The sequence below is a fragment of the Canis lupus genome, chromosome 5 (assembly GCF_003254725.2).
Source record: "Canis lupus dingo isolate Sandy chromosome 5, ASM325472v2, whole genome shotgun sequence".
Taxonomy (NCBI): Eukaryota; Metazoa; Chordata; class Mammalia; order Carnivora; family Canidae; genus Canis; species Canis lupus.
In genome coordinates, this window is record NC_064247.1 from 48,286,530 (window position 1) to 48,309,516 (window position 22,987).

Consider the following 22,987-nt stretch of genomic DNA (forward strand, 5'->3'; position numbering starts at 1 on the left):
CTGATCCTGGAGACCCAGGATCGAGTCCCACGTCGGGCTCCCTGCATGGAGGCTGCTTCTCCTTCTGCCTGTGTCTCTGCCTCTCTCTCCCTCTCCCCCCCCCCGTGTTTCTCATGAATGAATGAATGAATGAATGAACGAATAAATAAATAATCTTTAAAAAAAAAAGGCCACTGACTACACAAGATCTAACTTGCTGGGTATTGTACCACTGAAACAAAACATAAAACAAAGTATTTATGACATATGCCCTTTTTTTATATGCTGAACCTTAAAACAACTTTTTTTTTCCTTTGCCATTTTTAGATTGCATCAAAATACATGTCGGGGACTATTAGCTGAATTAAAATCACCAGGATAGTTCTTGTTTAAGATAGTGAAATGTAATTAATTATACTAAAAGAGCTTCTGATTTGACCAACAAGCTAAGCATTTACTTTTAGGAAAGAGAAATAAATGTATTTTTAGTGAATGCAAGGCAATAAATAGATGATTTAATGAATAATGAACAAGCTACCTTATCAGAATCTAATCCCATTTTTAACTATTTTATAATATAACCAAGTATTACACAAATCATACCAATTACCGCAACACCATCATGTTCAAAGTACCCACAAAATACATTCAGTGCACTCAAGATAGATTAAACTGATATGGTTCCTGGCTCCTTGTGTCTTATTACTTCCTAAATACTATTAGGCATTAAGAATAGATTTTTCCATGCATCATGCATAGAACTAAACAGTCCCCAAGCAGCACAGTAAGCACAGCATGTCAGGCAATTAAAAGTGCAGTGGAAGAGAAGTGGACAGAGAAACTTGCAAAAAAATCAAAATATATTGTAAAAAGGAAAGAAAATACATAAGCTTGCACATAATTTTATTCTGCATAGCTTGGTACTTTAAAGTCTATTTTAAGCGCCATAATAATTTAAATGGTTCAAGCAGGAGTCCCGTGGAAATTACTTCTTGAAGACTATTTCTTACTTCTGATCCCTTTCTAGCCTCCGATTCGATTTTTTTCCCTTGGATATTAGATCTGTTGCTTGAATGTTTTATATCTTGAACATTTTTTGTCATGCTGTAATTGTTGCCCATTTACTCCGGGCCCAGGACTTTTGCTGGTTTTAAGAAAAATAAACAAACCACACAATGATTCTTGACCTACAAATCCCATCATTTGGCTGCATGTCCACTAGGCAAACAGTAGTACTCAAGCACAAAGTCACACCTTCTATTAAAATTACATTTCTTGAAATGTAATTACACTTCACACTATGAATCGCACACTTAAAAGTGGCTAAAATGGTCAATTTTGCGTTATGCATATTTTGCCAAAAAATATTTAAGTAGAAAAGTGAATTTTTACATAAGAAATATCATAATATCGTCCAGGGAAAAAACTACATTAGTTGAAAGTTATCATGATGCAGGGAAAGTGTAGACATGTCAAACTTGAAAAAGCTTTTCTAATGTTAGTTTTGGAGTTTATTCTCATTTTCCAAATAAATCATTCTCAGCCTAAGCACTGACAAATACTAGCTGAGACTTGGGTTTCTCATTGGTTAAGTGGTAAGAACAATAGTACAGATTTCACAGAGTTGTGCAAAGCATTAAATGACACAGGTCGTATGAGGCACTTTCTTAGTCCATAGAGGTCACTTCCTAAGTGCTGTTAACTGTTCTATGGTTATCACTGTGAAGATGATGATGGAGAAGTCAGCAGGAAATATGAGACTCAGAAGTGAACAATTACCATTGGGTTTACTGTCTTCTGAACTCAGCTGAGCCTGTGTGATTTAAACCAACAGCGCTATCAACTACTAATCCACTCATGATATCATGCTTACATAGTTACAAATGAAAATAAAGAGCTGACTCTCTACCTCTCCAGATACGTAGACCTCTGCATCTGAAGACAAGTTTTAAGAGCAGTATGGTATCCTCAGCCCTTTTTCTCCCTTGGAGCAGACACTGAAAGACAGGAGCTCTCTCCAGCCTGGGAGGTTTGCAGACACACATGGCTATATCAAGGACATAGGATGCCCTTCATTCTTTAGAAAAAAGTTCTATGATGTTTAAGAAAAATCTCTGAATGGGCAATCAATTCTATGTAGTATGCAGCAGCATATAACATGCACAATAAAATTTTGCCAACTTTGAAACCGTACAGGAGAAATACCACAGAGTGCTGCTGGGAAATCTGGAACACAACACATGCCATTTGTATTCTCTGGCCATAGAAAAGTCAACAGGTATCTAAAGAGCTTTGGCCAGGTGGGGGTGGCGGGGGGCGGGGGGAGCGTAAATGCAAGGAACCACAGAATTCAGAAACGATCTCAAGTAAATCTTTGGGAATTGTACTAAGTATTTTTCTCTGGAAAGACAACTGGAAATTTTTTTGTCATTTATCATTGTGTTAAGCCACAGTTATGAAAAATCGGTGTCGTTTCTGCTCTGAAGACTGTACTTTCACTGCTAGAGCACAGACTTAGGGGCCCAGCTCCACTCCCTAACTGGGAGATACTGAGCAAATTCTTCAACCTCTTGTCATCAGCTTCCTCAGCCATAAAATGAAGATGATTATAGGACCTACCTCATGGGGCTGTGGGGATGATTGAATCAGTTTATGGGGGCAGCCCAGGTGGCTCAGTGGTTTAGCACTGCCTTCAGCTCAGGGCCTGATCCTGGGGACCCAGGATCGAGACCCACATCAGGCTCCCTGCATGGAGCCTGCTTCTCCCTCTGCCTGTGTCTCTGCTTCTCTCTGTCTCTCTCATGAATAAACAAGTAAAATCTTAAAAAAAAAAAAAAAAAGAATCGGTTTATGTATATATCAATGTTTTAAGCAATGCCTGACACAGAGTAAGCAGTACATAATCCATAATTACAGGCTATTATTACCATGCAAAATGGTAGTCCTGTTTTCCAAATAAAATACAAGAACACAAAGTTTCTGAAAGGATTTTTCATTAAAAGAATAAAATTCAAAAGTTTAGATAGGTAATACCCACTTAGGGCACCTGGGTGGCTCAGTGGTTGATCGTCTGCCTTTGGCTCAGGTCATTATCCTGGGGTCCTGGGATCGAGTCTCACATCAGGCTCCCTGCGAGGAGCCTGCTTTTCCCTCTGCCTGTGTCTCTGCTTTTCTGTGTCTCTCATGAATATATAAATAACATCTTAAAAAAAATCCACTTAAAAAAAAAAAAGACTTGAAATAAGGACCAAGTAATCAATTCCAGGACATTCCTGTGGCTGGAATGTCCACTACCTGTTTGTCTATAAAGCATACCTCAGTTCCCTGTGAGGCCCCTCTGAATCCTAAGAAGCAATCATCACAGTCTTAGTCTTTCTTCCAGCACAGCTAAAACCATAATGTATTACACAGAGTTATTCTCAAATCTGTTTCCTTTTGTATATACATCTTTATTTATCCACTTATTCTCTATTCCCAATTGAATTTAAACTCCATGAGGACATGGAATCTATGGTTTATTTTGTTCACTACTATATTCTCCATGTCTAGAACAGTGCCTGCCATAGACAATGTTTAATACACATTTGTCAGAGACCTTTAATATCTCTTTTCATCTTTATATACCTCATACTAGCCTATATTAAATGGACAACAATCTTTTTTGAAGGAGAGAATGAGTAACAGGTATAGCCCCTGTGTTTTCAGATTCTATTTTTTAGAATCATCATCATTTTTAAGTAACTGGTAACATGTTCTTTTATGCCTAGGAAGGTGTGGGCATTTATATACATCTTTTATTTAGTCTTTACAACTTAATAAGGCAAATATTTTTTTAATAAGGCAAATATTATTTCTAACTCAGAGATTATTATTTTGGTAAACCAAGAATAAGAAAGACTAACAAGCCTGTCCAAAGTCCTAGTAGGGAGTCACAGCCAGAGTAAAAATCCTGGTCCTTTCTGATTCGTTAACAGCTAGTGCTGTTAACCACCCTATATGTGCGCAGTGGTGCACGGGTGAATATCTTATCAGACTAAAGGAAAATACAAAAGATGGGATGCCTGGATGGCTCAATGGTTGAGCGTCTGCCTTCAGCTTTTGACATGGTCCCGGAGTCCTGGGATCAAGTCCCATGTCGGGCTCCCTGCATGGAGCCTGCTTCTCCCTCTGCCTGTGTCTCTGCCTCTCTCTGTGTGTCTCTCATGAATAAATAAAGAAAATCTTAAAAAAAAAAAAAAAAAAGGAAAGAAAAGAAAAGAAAAGAAACGGCTGAAAGGGATACCTGAGCCCTAGAAAATGGTATGTAAAGATCAAGCAGCCAATCCCTTTTCATGCATCATTAACAAATTGGCCCTTTGGTACCAGAAGGAGGCAGCACCGCTTCCTGGCCCTCACTGGGGAGAACACGGCCTCTCTGGATCACTGCCGGGCTCCCAATGGCAGCAACAACCAGGGCAGAGCAGTGCAAAACACCATGCCTTGGGAAAACAAATTCTCAGTATGTCTGGGTGCTTTTGACTCAGTCTTTCTGCCATACTGCAGGAGAGGCTAGGACTGCCATCTATCACCATGGTTCTTGACGGTGACATCAGAATCAAGTGAGGACTTCTGAAACATAGTCATACCCAGAGAGGTAGTGTGAAGCCTGGTGATGAAACAGCTCTGGAGAATGAGTTTCTCCTCTAGACCAGCGTTTTTTTGTTTTGTTTTGTTTTGTTTTGTTTTTGTTTTTTGACAATTATTATTCTGTTTTTAATTACATGGGAGGCAGATACACAGCTAAACTGATATCCACTAACTTCCTAGAATATGTTCAGCATTTCATGAGATGTAATTGCCAGGTTTTGCAGTAAATCTGAGCATCTTTACTGCCTCTATTTTAGCTTTCTGTGGCTGTTCCACAAACACTAATACTTACAGTTTGGCTACTTGTGAAATACTCATGAAAGGTAATACAACAGCTATACCATTTTGAGGATCTGCTCGGCAATGCCTTCTAGTATGAAGCAGAAATAGTTATTAAGAAACATTTGTTAAAAGAGGAACCACCCTATGAGAAAGTACCAACCATCTGATAAGCATTTGCTGCCTGCCTTCTATTCTCTCTCCCCACCATTAGACACAATGGGATTTATTTTATTTTATTTTTTTATTTTTTTTATTTTTGCCAAATTCGTATTCCAGAGGAGCCATGAAATTCCCGCAAAGTTCAACATCAGGCCTGACTTAAGATCTTTGCGGCCTCCTGCTAACTTCATCCCCCTGCAGCTGCCTCGCTAAGGCAAGCTTTTGATCTGTACTATCTGGATTTCAAGCTGATATACACACAGCCTCTTTGATCTCTTATTAAGTGGCTTCTGGTCTCCTGATGCCTTTAGTCTTGCTGAACTGTGGTTTTTGGAAGTCAGTCATCATCCTGAGCACACTACAAACTCCACACACCAGGAGTAGGCTCCCTTCATTCACCCACTTCGCAGGCTTGAAAAGCAATCTTTAAGCCATAAGAGAATTTCCCCACTAGCCACAATCAAACCACTCCATGAACACACTACTAAGAATTATTTTTCAAATGAAGCAGCTTAAAATGATTTAAAGGATACAGAACTTTCCCATAGAGGGAAAGGAAGCAAATCCTCTGTGAAAAGAAATCTTCACCTCAGTTGGCACTGGAGCTTACAGTACTTTGATGTTAATAAAAATAAATGTGGATAGGAATCAGGGATGGGCACCATATAGCCTTTATCAGTCCCAAGTTCCACTAAGCAAAAGTGACCTTTCAATGCAGATATGTGGTTTGTTCATCAATAAGCTATATGATATATTTGCAAGAACATGGACACTGCCATTAGTAGCAGGTTGACGACTTTTTTCTTAGTCTTACTATCTTAATCCTACATAGGTAAAGTGAACCCAAAGAACTCCTTAAAAAGAAAAAAAGACAAAAAACAACCACAAAAGAAAAAACCAACCCAGATATTGGTGTCTGTATTATGAGACCTCTTGAGCACGAAAGTTTAAGTATATAGTAACCTACAACACATGACTGTCCTCCATGTCTTAGATTCTAGAAATAGTAATAGGTTTGTATCTGACTTTTTAATATTACTAAAAGATGTACTACTATATGTTAAAATTATGTTGATACCTATCTAATTCTATATCCTAGATCCTGTGAACTAATCGGCTAATAGGAATATAAAGGTACTGCACCTCCACAAGTTAGTAAACACTATGTACTGTTAGTAGCATCCACCTAAAAATAGCAAAACTTAAAACCCTTCATTCCTTCCACTTATAAATTCAATTTTCTGATAATCAAGACTAAAATTGGAAGAAGAAATAGGAATAGACTTTTGGGTACTAATAGCATTGTCTGAAAATAAACCATGTATGCCCTTTAGCTACAAAAATCAATAATTTCTGCCAATATAAAGTTGAAACAAAATGGATAGTTCTATATTGCTATCACTTAATCTGTCCACATTATGGAAAACCATTAGCAAATTCATGAATTAGGCACCTGCTTACACTTTGTTTTCCAGGAGAATAATATAATTAAAGAAATGACACTACATAAGAAGGCATCAATTTTAAGTGGTCTAAAACATGAGTCTCACAAATGGTTACATTCAAGCAATCTAGTAAAAATGTACCAAAATTTAAAAGATATGTACTCTTCTAATGAGCAATTCTAGGAATTCATCACAAGGATTATTCCCACCTTTCTACAAAAGTCAGTATGACAAAGATATCCATTACAGCTTCATTTGAAATACCCACACAGAGTATAGGAAATTGATTAAATAATTGTACATCAACAATACTGTGCAGTTTTTATTTTTTTAAAGATTTTATTTATTCATGAGAGACAGAGAGAGAGAGAGAGAGAAGGAGAGAGGCAGAGACACAGGCAGAGGGAGAAGCAGGCTCCATGCAGGGAGCTTGATGTGGGATTTGATCCTGGGTCTCCAGAATCACGCCCTGGGCCGAAGGCAGGCTCTAACCGCTAAGCCACCCAGGGATCCCTTCTGTGCAGTTTTTAAAAAGATTACAGGGATCCCTGGGTGGCGCAGCGGTTTGGCGCCTGCCTTTGGCCCAGGGCGCGATCCTGGAGACCCGGGATCGAATCCCACATCGGGCTCCCGGTGCATGGAGCCTGCTTCTCCCTCGGCCTATGTCTCTGCCTCTCTCTCTCTCTCTCTCTGTGACTATCATAAATAAATAAAAAAAAATAAAAATTGAAAAAAAAAAAAGAATTACATAGCTCTATAAATACCTACATGAAAGAACATATAATTGAGATAAAAAGTAATGTGCTTTAAGTATGTATGACATATTCCATTTATGTGTAAAAAAATTAAAAAACCATTAAGCAACAACAAAAAAACCCTATTACTTTTATAACTGTGTATGTATAACATCTCTCTGAGAGGATTGACAAGAAAAACAGGAGTTTTTATCTAAGAGAAGTGAAGGACTGTGGTCAGAGATAGGTTTCCTTTTCACAGGATACATTATGTACCTTTGAATTTTTATGCCATATGTATGTATGTATGTATTTATGAATAGAAGGAGAGACGGAGAGAGAGGATCTCAAGCAGGCTGCACTATTCAGTGCACTATTCAGTGCAGAGCCCAACTCAGGGGCTCGATCTCACAACCCTGAGATTATGATTTGCACCAAAATCAAAGTCAGATGCTTAATCAACTGAGCCACCCAGAAAGCCCCTTTATTACTTATTTTAAAAACATTTTTAGGAGCACCTCACTGGCTCAGTCAGTGTACATGTAACTCTTGATCTCAGGGTAGTGATTTCAAGCCCCATATTGGATGTAGAGATTACTTAAAAATAAAATCTAAAAAAAAAAAAATACACACATGCATTCCTAATGTGCAGAGAAAATCATTCTGTTGCACGCATGAAAAGAAAAAAGCCAATTTAAAGCCACATGCATGAAACTTACACAATCTCTTCCTACAACTTTTAAAATCTTTTAAAAAGAATTTGTTAATGGAGTTAGGAAGGAGTCAGGCAAAAACTAAAAATTGCACACTAAGTTTTTATCAGAAATAGTAAGGCATACCATATCCAACACTCAGCAATACTACAATATTTTATATTCATACTATTTGGGCTTTATAACCCATTTCTTCTGTTAAGAAAAATTAATCACTTTTTTTCAGGGAGGAATATTTACACTATTGTTTTTAGTGAGTCATTATTGGTCTTTGGTCTTTAAAACAACTTTTAAAAATATTATGGGATCCCTGGGTGGCGCAGCGGTTTGGCGCCTGCCTTTGGCCCAGGGCGCGATCCTGGAGACCCGGGATCGAATCCCATATCAGGCTCCCGATGCATGGAGCCTGCTTCTCCCTCTGCCTGTGTCTCTGCCTCTCTCTCTCTCTCTCTCTCTCTCTCTGTGACTATCATAAGTAAATAAAAAAAAAATATTACTAACAGGATTTATGTTAATCACCTTTCCATGGCTTAGCTATGATGCTAATTTTTATTTTAATGTCTAAGAAAAACCTGACGTCTTTAAAAACATCTACTTTGGCAAAAATTGAGTCTGTCCATATCAAGAAGGGAGAGAAATGAGGACTGGGATGTGGATGGAGGAGAATTATTGGTTAATAAATTTTATCTTCTAAATCATTGAAATTCAAAAGTATTAAGAATGGCAATATCATGGCTAATGTTCAAAAATTGGCTAATGTCAAACATTTCCAGTGAATTATAATCATGAGGGGTTATTCAAAGTTCAACATAAATCAAAACACCAGAAAATATCCACTTGCCATGTTTAATATATAAGGTCAACTCAAGGTGAAATCCACACAATTCCAAATTTATTTCAGGCTTTTTGGAAGAAAATCACAGACTCACACTAACTAATAATTGCTTCATTATTGAACACCAGCCTATAACAAATTAGTTACACTAATTTAGAATTCTTAAATTTGTATTTTTCATTTGAAGCAATAAACAAAACTAGCTCTTACACAATGCATATGAGCACTCTATATTAGTTTTTAATACTTACTAAACTTTCATGTAAGCGTTCAAAATGAGAATACATCTAGCAGCTTGTCCTTACGATATGACATTTTTTACAAGCTGGAAAAACAGGAAGATCTGCTGTAATATATTTAGTACAAAGATCTCCTGTTAGAAAATGCACTCATAAGGAAAGGAGCAACATAATATAGTAGCTTAAAGGCATAGATTCTGGGAGCCGACTGCTTGAGTTCATATTTCAGTTCTGCCATATTCTAAATGTGTGAATTTGGACTACTTACGTGACCTCTCTGTGTCTTGGGTTCCTCACTTCAAAAATGAGGATAATAATAGTACTTACTCCACAGGATTTTTGTGAGGAATACATAAAGCAATCAGAACAGTGCCCAGCAAACAGTAAACACTCAATAAATGTTAGCTATTGTTATTAGATTTGTATTAGTTTTATTTGTATTAATATTAGGATTAGTACGAGTATTAGTAATATTCCAAGGAATAAAGACATTACACGTAATCAAGACAAAGATAACTAAAGTACAATATGTAAAAACTGGCAAGAAATTATACTGTGAAAAGTTATAACCAAATTTCTGAAGTTTTATGTTGCTTAGAAACAGAGTACATAGTTAAGCCATCATATTCATGTTCTTGATAAATTATGCACATCATTGTTTTCCACAACACTATCCCATAAGGTATGACATTGTAGTGACCAATGAGCCTTCTGATATGGTACACATATAAGGCAGGATTTTAACTAGCCACTACATGGAGTAGGACATAGAAATAAATATTTGAGACTAATAAATATTCTACCTGCATTCAAATCAGAGCCAATAAAGCTATTACCATTTTATTATAACATCTGAGGCAGCTTATACCTTGAATCATATTTACTATTCTTCCCTATTGCTTTCTCCTTTTCCTTTGCCTCAATCTATTTTAAATGCCTTTCATGAAAATGAATTTCCAGTTTGCTTTTTGCATTTTCAGACTTTCGCCTATCCAGAGAGCTACCCCATAGTTCCATGGCCAAGATCCTTTCTCTGCTCACTCATCTTTTCCTAAGGTTGGTTCAGTTCAATTTATGTAAATAGCAAATGCTGGCCCATAATCCACATTAGATAATTCACATACGGCTCATCAGGAGTTGACTTAATTTTAGAATATAATTTTACAATTCAATTTAGACTTCACTAAACAAAGGCATCTACTTATTAATTTTCCTAATCTAACTAGATAGCTACAAATTGATAGGGTTCAAATACATTGTAGTATGGCTATACCTTCAAGATAATATCAAGACTTTTTAGTTTATTTTCTAAATTGGATAATTATCAATATCCACATACCCATAGTAATGTTAACATTTCCTACTTCTTTTAAGTATACTTAACCCACAACAATCCTTTGAGCTTGACATTATTCCCATTTTATAGATGAAGAAATTGCATAAGCACCAATGAAACAGATGCTGTATATAAATTTTGTCAGGTTCTGGGGAAGTTCTTACTATTCTAGAGAAAAACAAGTTAGTGAGAAATTAATATTGCTAAGTAAATTTTCAATCTCTTCAATACTGCTAATGCAGTCCTTTACAACCTGGAAGTTTTCCCACTCTCCTAAAACTTTCTCCCTGTGGCCAGGGATGTTTCTACAGTATTCTTATTCTAAATGTGCTAAGGGGGCAAAAAGGATGCAAGTAGATCTGCATCAGCCCTATTCAGCTACCCAATAAATTCATACAGGGTGCATCAAATACAGTAATAGCCAAAACATGGCCTTTCATGACTTTTGCAAAACCTTCACCTGGCCTTGTAAAAATTTTTTTTAAACTATAGAATTTATTACCTAATTACAACTGGGGACAATATAATGCAATTAATTAACTTGCCCAAAACCAAATTTTAAATTGTGCTTATGTATCATCTAAATGTCTAGTGTTTAACAGTTCTACATACCACTGACAAATGGTGAATACGTGCTGAATACAATAAGTAAATATTCTTAATATTGACTTAAGAAAAAAATTGTTTAAGGCAATGTTTTTCTTCCAGGGTTTAGCTACAGAAGTAAATAAGCCAAGCACTTTAATATGAATCAAAGTTGCATTTCAAAAATGAAATATTTTTCTATCAGTTCTCTGAGAAGCAGAAAGGCAAGAGGAATATCTAACACTTCTTTTGCAGCAAAATTACTTTATATAATTTGTGCAGAAATGTCAGCATGTGTAGTGATGATTATGAGGAAGATGGAGGGGAGGAGAAACCTAGAATTTTATAAAAAAATTAAATTAAGAAAAACCAAAGCATGCCTTAAGGCATACCTATATGAACGCAATGAGGAAAAAAATTTCCATATTTGGAACTTTTTTTTTAAGTGTAAAGCTCAGAACTGATACAAGAATTTTTTCTGTTGACTAGAGGTTAAACTCTTAAGGACTCTCCACTTTTCCTTTCTCTCCTTTATTGAGGTTTTTTTTTTTTTTAATTTCTAAAGGACTTCTCTGCTTTAACATGGGCAATATTCAAAATATAAAACTTACACATGTCATTTAAGAGAGTAAGAGCACCATTATAATATATTATATAATTTTCAAATACAGGCAGCCCCTGTGGCACAGCGGTTTAGCGCCGCCTGCAGCCCGGGGTGTGATCCTGGAGACCCGGGATCGAGTCCCAGGTCGGGCTCCCTGCATGGAGCCTGCTTCTTCCTCTGCCTGTGTCTCTGCCTCTCTCTCTCTCTGAATAAATAAATAAATAAATCTTAAAAAAAAAAAAAGAATTTAAATATATATAGATTCCAACCATAATGGAAATATAGTTGAATATCCAACACTTCATCTGAAAGGTGTTTTCTAAACTAAATCCTAATTATCAAAACGGTTAACAAAAAATCTCATTGAATGTATTCATTTACTTCCAGTTAATTTTGGCTAACCTAAATTTTATTCAATCAATCATTCTGCAAATACTTATTTATCATTAATCATGTGGAAGGTAATAAGGGTCATTGGGTAAGAAAAATTGAGATGGTATCTGTAATTTATTTTATACGCCCTTATATCAACCAATATAGAAACTTCTAGAGGGATGCCTGGGTGGCTCAGCAGTTGAGAATCTGCCTTCGGCTCAGGCAGGGCGTGCTCCTGGAGTCCTGGGATCAAGTCCCACATCAGGCTCCCTGCATGGTGCCTGCTACTCCCTCTGCCTAGGTCTCTGCCTCTCTCTCTCTCTCTTTCTCTGTCTCTCATGAATAAATAAATAAAATCTTTAAAAAATAATAATAAAGAAAAAAACTTCTAGAATCTTACAATGTGATACTTCTTGATAAAAATATTTCTCCAGGGCAGCCTGGGTGGCTCAGTGGTTTAGTGCCACCTTCAGCCCAGGGCCTCATCCTGGGGATTCGGGATCAAGTCCCATGTCAGGCTCCCTGCATGGGGCCGGCTTCTCCCTCTGCCTGTGTCTCTGCCTCTCTCTCTCTCTCTGTGTGTGTCTCTTATGAATAAATAAAATCTTTAAAAAAATATTTCTCCAAATATGCATTATTTAGAATCAGTAAATCATACTTCAGTAATATTCCAAAGAAACATTCTAATAACAGAGAGGGTTATCTGGCACAGAAATATGCCAGCAAAAATGAACAATCTATTTCAGTAATCTTAAATCACACTACTTAAATATGGAATTTAATGTTCTTACATAATGCTCAAAGTATTTTTCTTTTAATCTGTTCCCGAATGCCTTATTATATTAAAAAAATTGATTTTTATATCACTTGGCATTTTATGTGCTTTGATAGAGTACATTTTGCTTTATTAAACCACAATGTGTTTAGGCAGCACTAAAGTATTAAAATATGCATCTTAAAAGTGAAGAGATTTTTTTTGCCAACAGTTTTAAATTCCCCATGATAATCAGGTCTAAAAATACTGTAAACCAGTAAACTGATAGAACATAATAGATATCCTACTGTGATCTTTCACACACCACCACCCAAATGCCTTAGTGACTTTAGTTACAATTGGAGTACATATATAGATAAATAGTATTATTTATACAATTTATACATAGTATTTCATGTTGAATATAAATACGTATTTTCATGAAGAACATTTATATTTAATCAAGCTCATTGAGATTAACAGATAAGCAAAACAACAGTTTCATGTGAAGAGGAGAGAAAGAATAGTAAGAGCTGGGAATGACTGTAATGTGGACGAGTCTTTCTAGGGTGATGTAAGGGTTCTGAAATTAGACTGTGGTGATGGTTGCACAACTGAGTATAGATTGAAAACAACCAAACAGCATGCTTGAAATGCATGAATTTTATGGTATGTGAAATAATCTCGATAAAAATGGGGGGGATCCCTCCATATAAAAAAATTCTTCAAGCTCCAGTCTCTAAAAGTATCCATGGGTATAAAACTGCTGCTTCTTTCACTGTTCAATTATTATATCATCCATCATTTTATTAATTAAGAAAACTACTAAATGCAAAGGTAACAGTGGAAATCATAAGACCTATCTTTGGGTGGTAGCATTATATATCAAATCATTCAGTTTTCCCTAGAGAATTCCTTAAATAATTACTACTTCACATACCTTTAAAACAAATCTCTCCAAAAACTCAATATAGATTCTTATACCTGGTAATCCAAGATGCTGAACCCCAAGCCTTTATGATCTTTTACTAGTTCAACAATCTTGACTTCAGGAGACCATAGTGCTAACTCCTCCTCCTCCTCTTCTTCGGTATTGATGTCTACATTGTGGTCAGCCTGAAACACCAAAGAGGATAAATGCTTCAAACGTTGTCCTTTCAATTCTGAAAAGAATTAACATATTGGGAATCTCATAGCTTCTTCTCCAACTGGGAATTCTCATTGGCATGCATGCTTTATCTTTTTAATCTTTTCAGAAGGGGCATGCACAGGGGCACACACACTCTAGTATATATTCATGAAAATTCAAGTACTTAAAAAATGCAGACTGTTTATACAGTTGGATTTTTTTAATGTAAAGTACCTGTTTCACTCAAAATATTAACACTGACCTCTTATACTTCAATGAGTTCTGTCATCCCATTAGAAGCATAAAAGGAAAAATATGCAATTTAAGAAAAAATGAAAATATCATACAAAGTCAAAGCTTATAAGATATTATATAAGTAGCAATACCTGAATTTATATTTACAGTGAGAGACAGAAAGAGGCCTGCCAGAGAGAGGATAGTACAAGACATAAGAGAAACCACTTCTGTTGGCTCCTGGAAGTTTTCAAGAAAAACTTCACTAGAAAAATAAAGTGGAAAAAATCTAATTCCTTGGGAATCATGTAAATCTAAAAACTGGTTAAAAAAAAATTCAGTGAGTTGAAATAATGAAATCTAGTCTTGGAGGACATAATCCGGCAAAACTATCCAAAAAAGTCCATGGTTATTTTCCTTGACTTCATACTCCCAAATCCCCCTATTCTAAGCTCCTCCCTCCTTTTAGGGAGAGTCATTGCTATAAGGAGTTCTAGGAAGCTAAATAATAGTGAGTCAATGAGTTGACAACACAGAAGAAGAGCTGCTTCAACCTTCAGTTTTTAATACTATTTATAGCACCATATTATGTTTTCATATAATTTATCTTCCTCAAAATACTCTGACCTTCTCTCTGAAGCTCAAAGATTATCTTCTTTTTCTTTGTAGCCTCAACTAACAAGATGACAGTCTAGAATGGAAACTCTGTGTGGGCAATCATGGAGTTTACCAATAGTTATCCACTCAGCCCACAATAAAGCCTGGCTGGCAGTAGGTGCTCAATAAATATTTGCTCAATACATTAGCAAATCATCCATCTTTGACTGCATTTCCCTTGAATTTTTTTAAATACAACTACAGACTAAATAATAATTTTTAAATTTAGTTTAAAAATTTTGGGTGCTCCTCATAAATAAAATCAAAGTGCATCATTCCTACAAACATAATTTTAAATGGCTTGCAAAAGAAAATCCATTTAATGAAACCAAAGGGAGGGGACCCCTCTAATGTGGAAGAGTAAGACGCTACAGCAAGTACAGAAACATTTTCTAAATTATGGTTGGTCCAGATCTCAAACTGTCCCTGCAGGACATGGAAAGTCAATACTCAATCCATGTGTGGATTGAGTCTAAACATGGGAATGATTCCTGGGTTCTTGAATTACAAAACTTGAAATCCCTGGGATGTTCTGGATCAATAACCTCTGTATATATGAGTCTGATGTGAGGAAAGGATATTTAAAAAGAAAACATTATACCTTCCAATAAAAAGTAAAGTTTCAATGGCTAATACAATATGATTGATATTTTCCTGGGGCATTTAATACCCTCACTGACTAATGAGCATTAGAATTTTGGCTGAGCTGCCTAACCAGATAAGACTTAAGAACCCAAGATGAAAAGAAAAAAAAAAAAAAAGAACCCAAGATGATATGGGGATAACTGGGGGGGGGGGGGGGGGGGGGGGGCGGGGGAAGCAAGCCAGGATTTTAAGAAACCGTACACACTTATAAAACCTAAGTTTACAGAAATTTCAAGGCATCCAAGGTATATAAGATATTGTACTCCAACCTAAGATATATCACTTTGATACAATCAATCCTGCATAACTCCTGTATCTACAGAATGGGAAGCAATCAACTAATGGGCAGCAAGGTTGACATTTAGAATAATTCAAAGCTGTTGTTTACCCATTGTGGTAAAGGATGACAGATGGGAGCACTGAGTCAGCAAGCTGGGTGATTTACACACCCTGTAAAATGAGATTAAAGGCATTTTTATCAATCTTTAGAGGTAAGCCCTCATCCCCATTGAATTTTAGTAAAGATACTAAGAATCACAAAAGTGACATGAGTCCCTTCCTTGAAATATGTTTTACCAAAGATAAACATTAAAAAGAGATTTTCAATCAATAATGGACTAAGAATTCTTACACACCTGGTACAGAATAAAAACACTATGAGAGACAAAATAATCTGATAATATGACTCTGCTCACAGGAGCTAAGTTTTCTTGTAAAAGCAAGCTTAAAACACATGAAGGTATCTGTGACCCTAAGACAGTGCCAGCCTCTTACATACTTTAGGAAATCAGGAAACAAAGATGGGTGGACTGGAGGAGGCAAGAACTACAGTTAACTTTTCCCAAGCACTTTGCATGTGCGAGGCATTGCACTAAGAGCCACAGATTACTTCATTTCCTTCTCACGCAAACTAATGAGGGTAGTAAATACTCTAAGTGTCCCCAGTTTTCAAAGAAAGAATATGAACAGCAAGTCAAGTTATTTGCTCAAAAATTCACAATCATTAAACGGTAGGGGCACGATTAGGGTCCATGTATCTTGAAGCTTAGACCACAGTGGAATAAAGGGAAGGGTCTACATGTCTAAACTGGTGTTAATGGAATTATAATCTGTAAGAGTCCGGAAAGGGGGTTGAGAGAGTAGGGTAGGGGAAGTGGCATAAAAGATGAGGTTACAGGGGTGCCTGGGTGGCTCAGTCAGTCAAGAGTCTGCCCTCAGCTCAGGTCATGATCCCAGGGTCCTGGAATTGGGCCCTGCATGGGGCTCCCTGCTCAACAGGGAGCTACTTCTCCCTCTCCCCACTGCTTGTGCTCTAATAAACAAATAAAATCATTAAAAAAAAAAAAGATGAGGTTACAACTGGTGTAAGATGACAAAGCGCAGGCTTAAAAAAAACTGTTTTCATAATCACAATGTTCTTTAAAAAAAAAAAAAAAAAAGAGTACCAAGAGCAAAGAAAATGTTATTTTATTCGCTGACCTTCTGAAGGCTTTTACAGCAATTTTTACTCACTTCGAAATTGGTCATAGATCTTCATATTTCTAAGGCTCTGAAAAAAGGAAGTCCATTAGATACTCAACACTCACCAGCATCTTAAACTTAAGATGAACTGAGTTGAACTGGGAGCCAAAGGTAATGAGCCCAGGAAATTACTAAAAATAAAAAAAAGTTTCTCTAAAATCAAAGTGCATGCACATTAATGTCATCAACATTTCAAGGGGGGAAAAAAGTAAGAAAAAAAGTTTTATGATGTTAAATGAAAAGTAACAGTTCGTAAAGTTATGCATTACTGCCTTGGAGCACTACTATAGTCAAAAGAAGAAGGAAACTTCTGCCCCCCTTCATATTAAATACACTCTTCAGGGCATCCTTGATGAATGCTCATTCCTGTGGGAACCACAGTATATTTAGTTAGTACCTCCATCTCAGGAAGAAGGGTTTCGGTGGTCCTCGGTTCATCCACAGAAGCTTCATCATCAAATAATCGTCGACAGCAAACCAAGGTAAAGGGAGGTGGAACCTCTTTGAGAAAAGAGACTGCCTCTCGGCGAGATTTCCCATACAGTTGGACACCATTAACCTGGAAAGATAAAGGGTTAAGTCAGAATTGAGGAGGCCCAACGGGGCACCTGGGAGGCTCAGTGATTGTCTGCCTTTGGCTCAGGGCCTGATCCCGGGGTCCTGGGGTCGAGTCCCACATCAGGCTTCCCACAGGGAGCCTGCTTCTCCCTCTGCCTATGTCTCTGCCTCTTTCTCTGTGTCTCTCATGAATAAATAAAATCTTAAAAAAAAAAGAGGCCCCAAAGGAAAAAAAACAAAGTCCCATGATCACAACAATCTATCAAAATAAAAGCAGGGTTATTTTCTCTGTGAACAAAGGGTCTAAATGTAACCACATTATTTTAGTAGTAAATAAAAACATTAGAAATCAAACGTATAAAAATTAAGACTAAACCTTTACTGAATTTCAGTGAAGTATGAGATGTGTGCAGATTACAAGTGATCTGCCTAATTTTTCATACCTCAGTCATGGTTTCTCTTTTCTACCTTCCAATGCTGAATTATCTCATCTACCTCTACACTTACCTCCTTAAACACACTAAATATCATTGCTAGCCTTCCTAAGACCGTCTCCTTTTGCTTTTTCATTTCATTAAAATATCACTATAGATATGATATTAGCACTAATTTTAAGGCTACAACTAAAAACCAATCAAATTATAATGTGTAGTTAACAAAATCTAGGATACTCAGCTGTCAAAATTTAGCATCACTTTTCACAATTTTCTTTCACATGCTATGAACTCTTGATACCATCCTTGAGAAATCATGTCTATCGAAAAGATATACACGTAAGTTTGCCTCCATTCTATTCTTACATGCTCTGCTCACAGTCCTCAAGGACAGGAAGTGTGTCAGTTTTCAAACTGTTTGATGTGTGTTCCATATGCTTAAAAGAACAAAAGGATAACCAACTACTCCTTACTAATGCTTAATGCTTATCACCACAAAATTATCTAAGTGTCATGCTTTAGTGCACAATAATAATATCTTGCAAACATTATTTAGAAAGGTAAACTTATTCTCATTTTTTATGTATTTGACTTAAGCTCCAGAAGCTCTCTCGGTTCTGACTCAGTGCCACTAAAAACCAATCTGTCTGCTACTCCCCAAAAGCTGAGGCATGAGCATAATCCAGGCATCAACCAATCTTTTTGCATCTGACTCTCACCTTCTTGGGAGGGTTCAGTGGCATGATTGGTTTTAAAGATATTTCTGGTTTTAAAGATATTTCTGGGCTGGCATTAATTTCTGACAGGTCCAGTGCTAATGTCTAGATAACTATCACAGGGCTGACTTTCCTGGGAGAAACCTCTGCACAAAATCTGTCATTCTCAGAGAATATAACACTGTGGGTTGTTACAAGTACCTCAGCAGCAGCAGCCTGAGCCTCAAGTCAATCATCCCTGGGAGCCACTCTCAGGCCTGCAACATACAAGCACTTAGCCATCAGGCCAGACACCATCTCTCTGGCTCTTAATTATTTACAGAGATATCACCACAGAGTAAAGAGACCCATATGTGCTTCAGGGTGCTGGCCCTAGCAGAAAAGTAAATATCATCTCTCAAGACTTTCTGACTGATGAAAGGGATCCAGGGGACAGCAAGTTCAGCAGCTGATAAAGGTTTTTTCTTATTAGAACTGAAAGTCAACTTTCACTGGTCACATCATGTCCTCAGTGCCAACTGGTACCAAAACATAGAAAGTTCTAAGATCATCCAAACGGGTAGTACTCTATACTGAAAACAAAGCAAGCAGATACAACCAAAGCAAGAATTCTACGCATACGCAGGCCTTAGTTTGTGTTTCACATTACTTCAACAAATTAGAAAATCACTTTTCAGGTTTTTATCTTGGAGTACATTTAAATATTTATTTAGCTCATTACTTATTCATTTGAATTGTCTCCAATTATTATAGCAGTGCCTGGTAGTCCTCCTCACTACTCTCTATTGTTAAAGGGATTGGTCACATTTCCCATTACCAACTTCTATCTAAGAGGATTTATGGCTGCTGTAAATAGCTGCTCTGGGCTGAGACTTGGCACAATGTCCTAACCCCAAAGCATATTTGTGTTTCTGGTTTTAAGCTCTAAGGAGTACACTATACACACACACACACACACACACACACACACACACACACACACACACTTTAGGTTCAGGAGTTTATTTGGCTAACTTTAGAGAGATTTTTTTTATTTCTATATTTGGTTATTCAGAATAGGCCAATTTTTATTTTAGAGTTCACAGTATTTCTCTGGGCCCTCCTACTTGAGACCCTCTTAAGTGCTATCAAGTCTCAATCATTCAGACTTTGTGATTAGAAAACACACACAGTACACATTTGCAGAATACATAATACTGTACAAGTATTATCCCACTACATTACCTCATTCAATCCTCATTCATCTTATCCCATAAAGATTGTTTATGCCTTTTCACAGCAATAATACTGCCAAGATCTCACAGTGAGATAATGCTTTAAAGGTTACATGGATGAGTGCAGCCACTCTGGAAAACTGCACAGAGGTTCCTCAAAAAGTTAAAAATAGAACTACCCTACAATCCAACAATCACACTACTGGGTATTTACCTAAACAGTACAAAAACACTAATTCAAAGGGATACATGTACCCCAATGTTTATAGCAGCATTATTTACAATAGTCAAATCATGGAAGCAGTCCAAGTGTCCATTGACTAATGGATGGACACACACACACACACACACACACACAGAGGAATATTATTCAGCCATAAAAAAAGAATGAAATCTTACCATTTGCAATGACATGAATGGAGCAAGAGAGTATAATGCTGGCGAAATAAGGCAGTGAGTGAAAAGCAAATATGATTTCACTTGTAGAATTTAAGAAACCAAACAAATGAGCAAAGGGGGGGAAAAGAGAGACAAATCAAGCAGGAGATTCTTAATTACAAAGAACAGAGGGTTACCAGGGGGGAAGTAGATGGGGAGTGGGTGACATAGGTGAAGGGTATTAAGGAGTGCACTTGTGATGAGCGCTCGGTGATGTAGGAATTGTTGAATCACTATATTATATACCTAAAACTATTAAAATACTGTATGCTAAAAAAAATAAAGTTTAAGAGATACCTGGGTGGCTCAGCCAGTTAAGTGTATGACTCTTGATCTCGGCTCAGGTCATGATATCAGGGTTGTGAGATTAAGCCCTGCATCAGGGTCGACGCTCAGCATGGAGTCTGCTTGAGATTTTTCTCCCCCTCCCCCACCTTTGCTCCTCTCTGCTCTGCCCTCCCCCAACCCTTGCTCACACTCACTCAAATAAGTAAAATCTTTCAAATAAAGTTTACATTGATGATATTCCATTAGATCCTCACGAAAACATGGTGAGACAGACATCTATTGATAAAAAAACAACTGTTGGGATCCCTGGGTGGCGCAGCGGTTTGGCGCCTGCCTTTGACCCGGGGCGCGATCCTGGAGAACCGGAATCGAGTCCCACGTCGGGCTCCCGGTGCATGGAGCCTGCTTCTCCCTCTGCCTGTGTCTCTGCCTCTCTCTCTCTCTCTCTCTCTCTGTGTGACTATCATAAATAAGTAAATAATAAAAAATGTTTAAAAAAAAAAAAGGAAGGTATTCCCTTTAAAAAAAAAAAAAACAACTGTTAAAAATTCAGTAACATGTCAAAGGACATGATGTAAAGTTGTGGAAAATTTAAAAACAGAAGCAGCTCTTCTGACTTCAAACCTGTGCTTCACTCCCTATCTCCAGTTTTTTCACCAGAAATCTATACTTAAGAATGTAAGTATACTACCCTTATTATACCACATTCCATTACAAGATGGAAGGCCCATGGGATCATAATCTTGGCTAAAGCACAGAGCACTCAGTCGATGACTGGGATCATGCACACTTCCTTCATACTTGCCAATAATCCTTTATCACTTACCACATACTAGTTTTTAATCATATTTAATGCCACTGAATTGTACACTAAAAATGGTTAAAATGGTAAATTCTCTGTTATATATGCATATTTTTTTCTTGGAGAAAAAGTTTATTACTTTTTTAATAATAGAATTAAAATTAAAATACAAGAATTAAAAATTTTTAAATTGTAGTTAACCTGTCACATTACATTAGTTTCACATATACAATATATGTATATTCCTCACGAAAAAAATGATAATCAAACTGGTTTTCACTAATTCCACTTCTCTCCAAACAAAAATATCTCTTTTCTTAATACCTAAAAACTACACAGTATAGAAATAGCCTCTAATCTATAGATTATCATGTGTGATATCCATAAAGCTATGTATGTGCCCTGGCAATCAAAAGAGAAAGATATGATCTCAGTACCAAAACAAAAAACAAAAACCAAAAATCCCTTAAGTCATGCAGTAAAACCCAAAGGCATTATTCCTCAATAAGCATCCCAGTATGATTCCTTGAGCACTTTTTTTTTTTTATTGGAGTTCAACTTGCCAACATATAGCATGACACCCAGTGTCCTTGAGCACTTCTAAAAATCAGCAACTTACTACATCTTAACACAGGACTCCAATATCTTGCCCTCCCATGCTATGACAAAATTTAACAACCAGTCATAGCAGCTTTCCCTCTGACCTCAAAATCAGCCCAGAATTCTGAACATACTTTTCTGGGTGGCCAGACACTGCTAAAAAATGCAGTTGCATCCAAAAACAACACCATTTGCTATCCCTGTCATTTCATTTTGAGTAAACATAGACTTTAGAAAGACATCTCTAAAATCAAGGCCCATGGGAGTCTAATCTTGGCTAAAGCTATGAGGTTGATTCTATTAAACCCAAGTTAGAGCTACTGTGGTTCCCAACTCTTGGCAAAACCCTCTTTTACATACCCTTCTCTAAGTTTGACTATTCTCCACTTTTTTTTTTTTTTTTTTAAAGGAGCTTAGGAAATAGTATATTTGAAAAAACAGTGAAATGGGAGATAGAAAACATGAATTAAAGTCCTCATGCTATGAGTGTATAAAGCTGGGGAAAATCAAAGCTTTATTTTCCTGTCTGTAAAACTGGAAGATTCAATGCTGTTTGCTTGTTATTTTAGCTCTAGAACTATTCAATCTAACAAAATCTCTCAAGGTCATGTCAGAGTAGAAGTACTCTAGAATTGCTCTAAGTAAAGAAGGCTGGGGAGCCTGAGGTCATCCAGCTAGCCTAACTCTTTTAAATATAACCAATAAAACTTGCAAATAAATGTGACTACATGCTGCAAACATGGGGTAGGAATTCATCTCTTAGAAAGAATTTTGCTAAAACAAAACAATACAAAAACCTAATTATGCTATCAAACTAAAATGGGACATTAGCTTCTTTCTCAATCATTTAAATAAAGCACTCAAAAGGACATCTGAGGAGTCCTAAAAGATGGGGAAAATGAACTGAAAGCATATTATCTATTTTCTTTATCATTACATAGGCTGTATTTTTCTTTGCCTTTATTCCTTTTTTCTAGTTTTACTGAGGTACTGACGCATAACATTGTGTAAGTTTAAGGTGGATAATGTGATGATTTGACATACATCTATATTGTGAAATACTCTCACACTGAAGTTAGTTAACA

The 22,987-nt window shown here is 36.7% G+C and overlaps 1 protein-coding gene across 9 annotated transcripts in view; it reads right to left on the reverse strand.

Moving 5' to 3' along the window:
- The window catches only part of PATJ (PATJ crumbs cell polarity complex component), a 355,573-nt gene that overhangs the window by 263,587 nt on the left and 68,999 nt on the right, over nt 1-22,987 (reverse strand). For all 9 annotated transcript variants that reach the window (XM_049110354.1, XM_049110355.1, XM_025427867.3 and 6 more), the window contains exons 16-17: nt 17,250-17,411; nt 13,651-13,782 (exon numbers count right to left, since the gene is read on the reverse strand). In XM_049110354.1, coding sequence (XP_048966311.1) covers nt 13,651-13,782; nt 17,250-17,411 — 294 coding nt within the window. The remainder of the gene's footprint in view (nt 1-13,650; nt 13,783-17,249; nt 17,412-22,987) is intronic.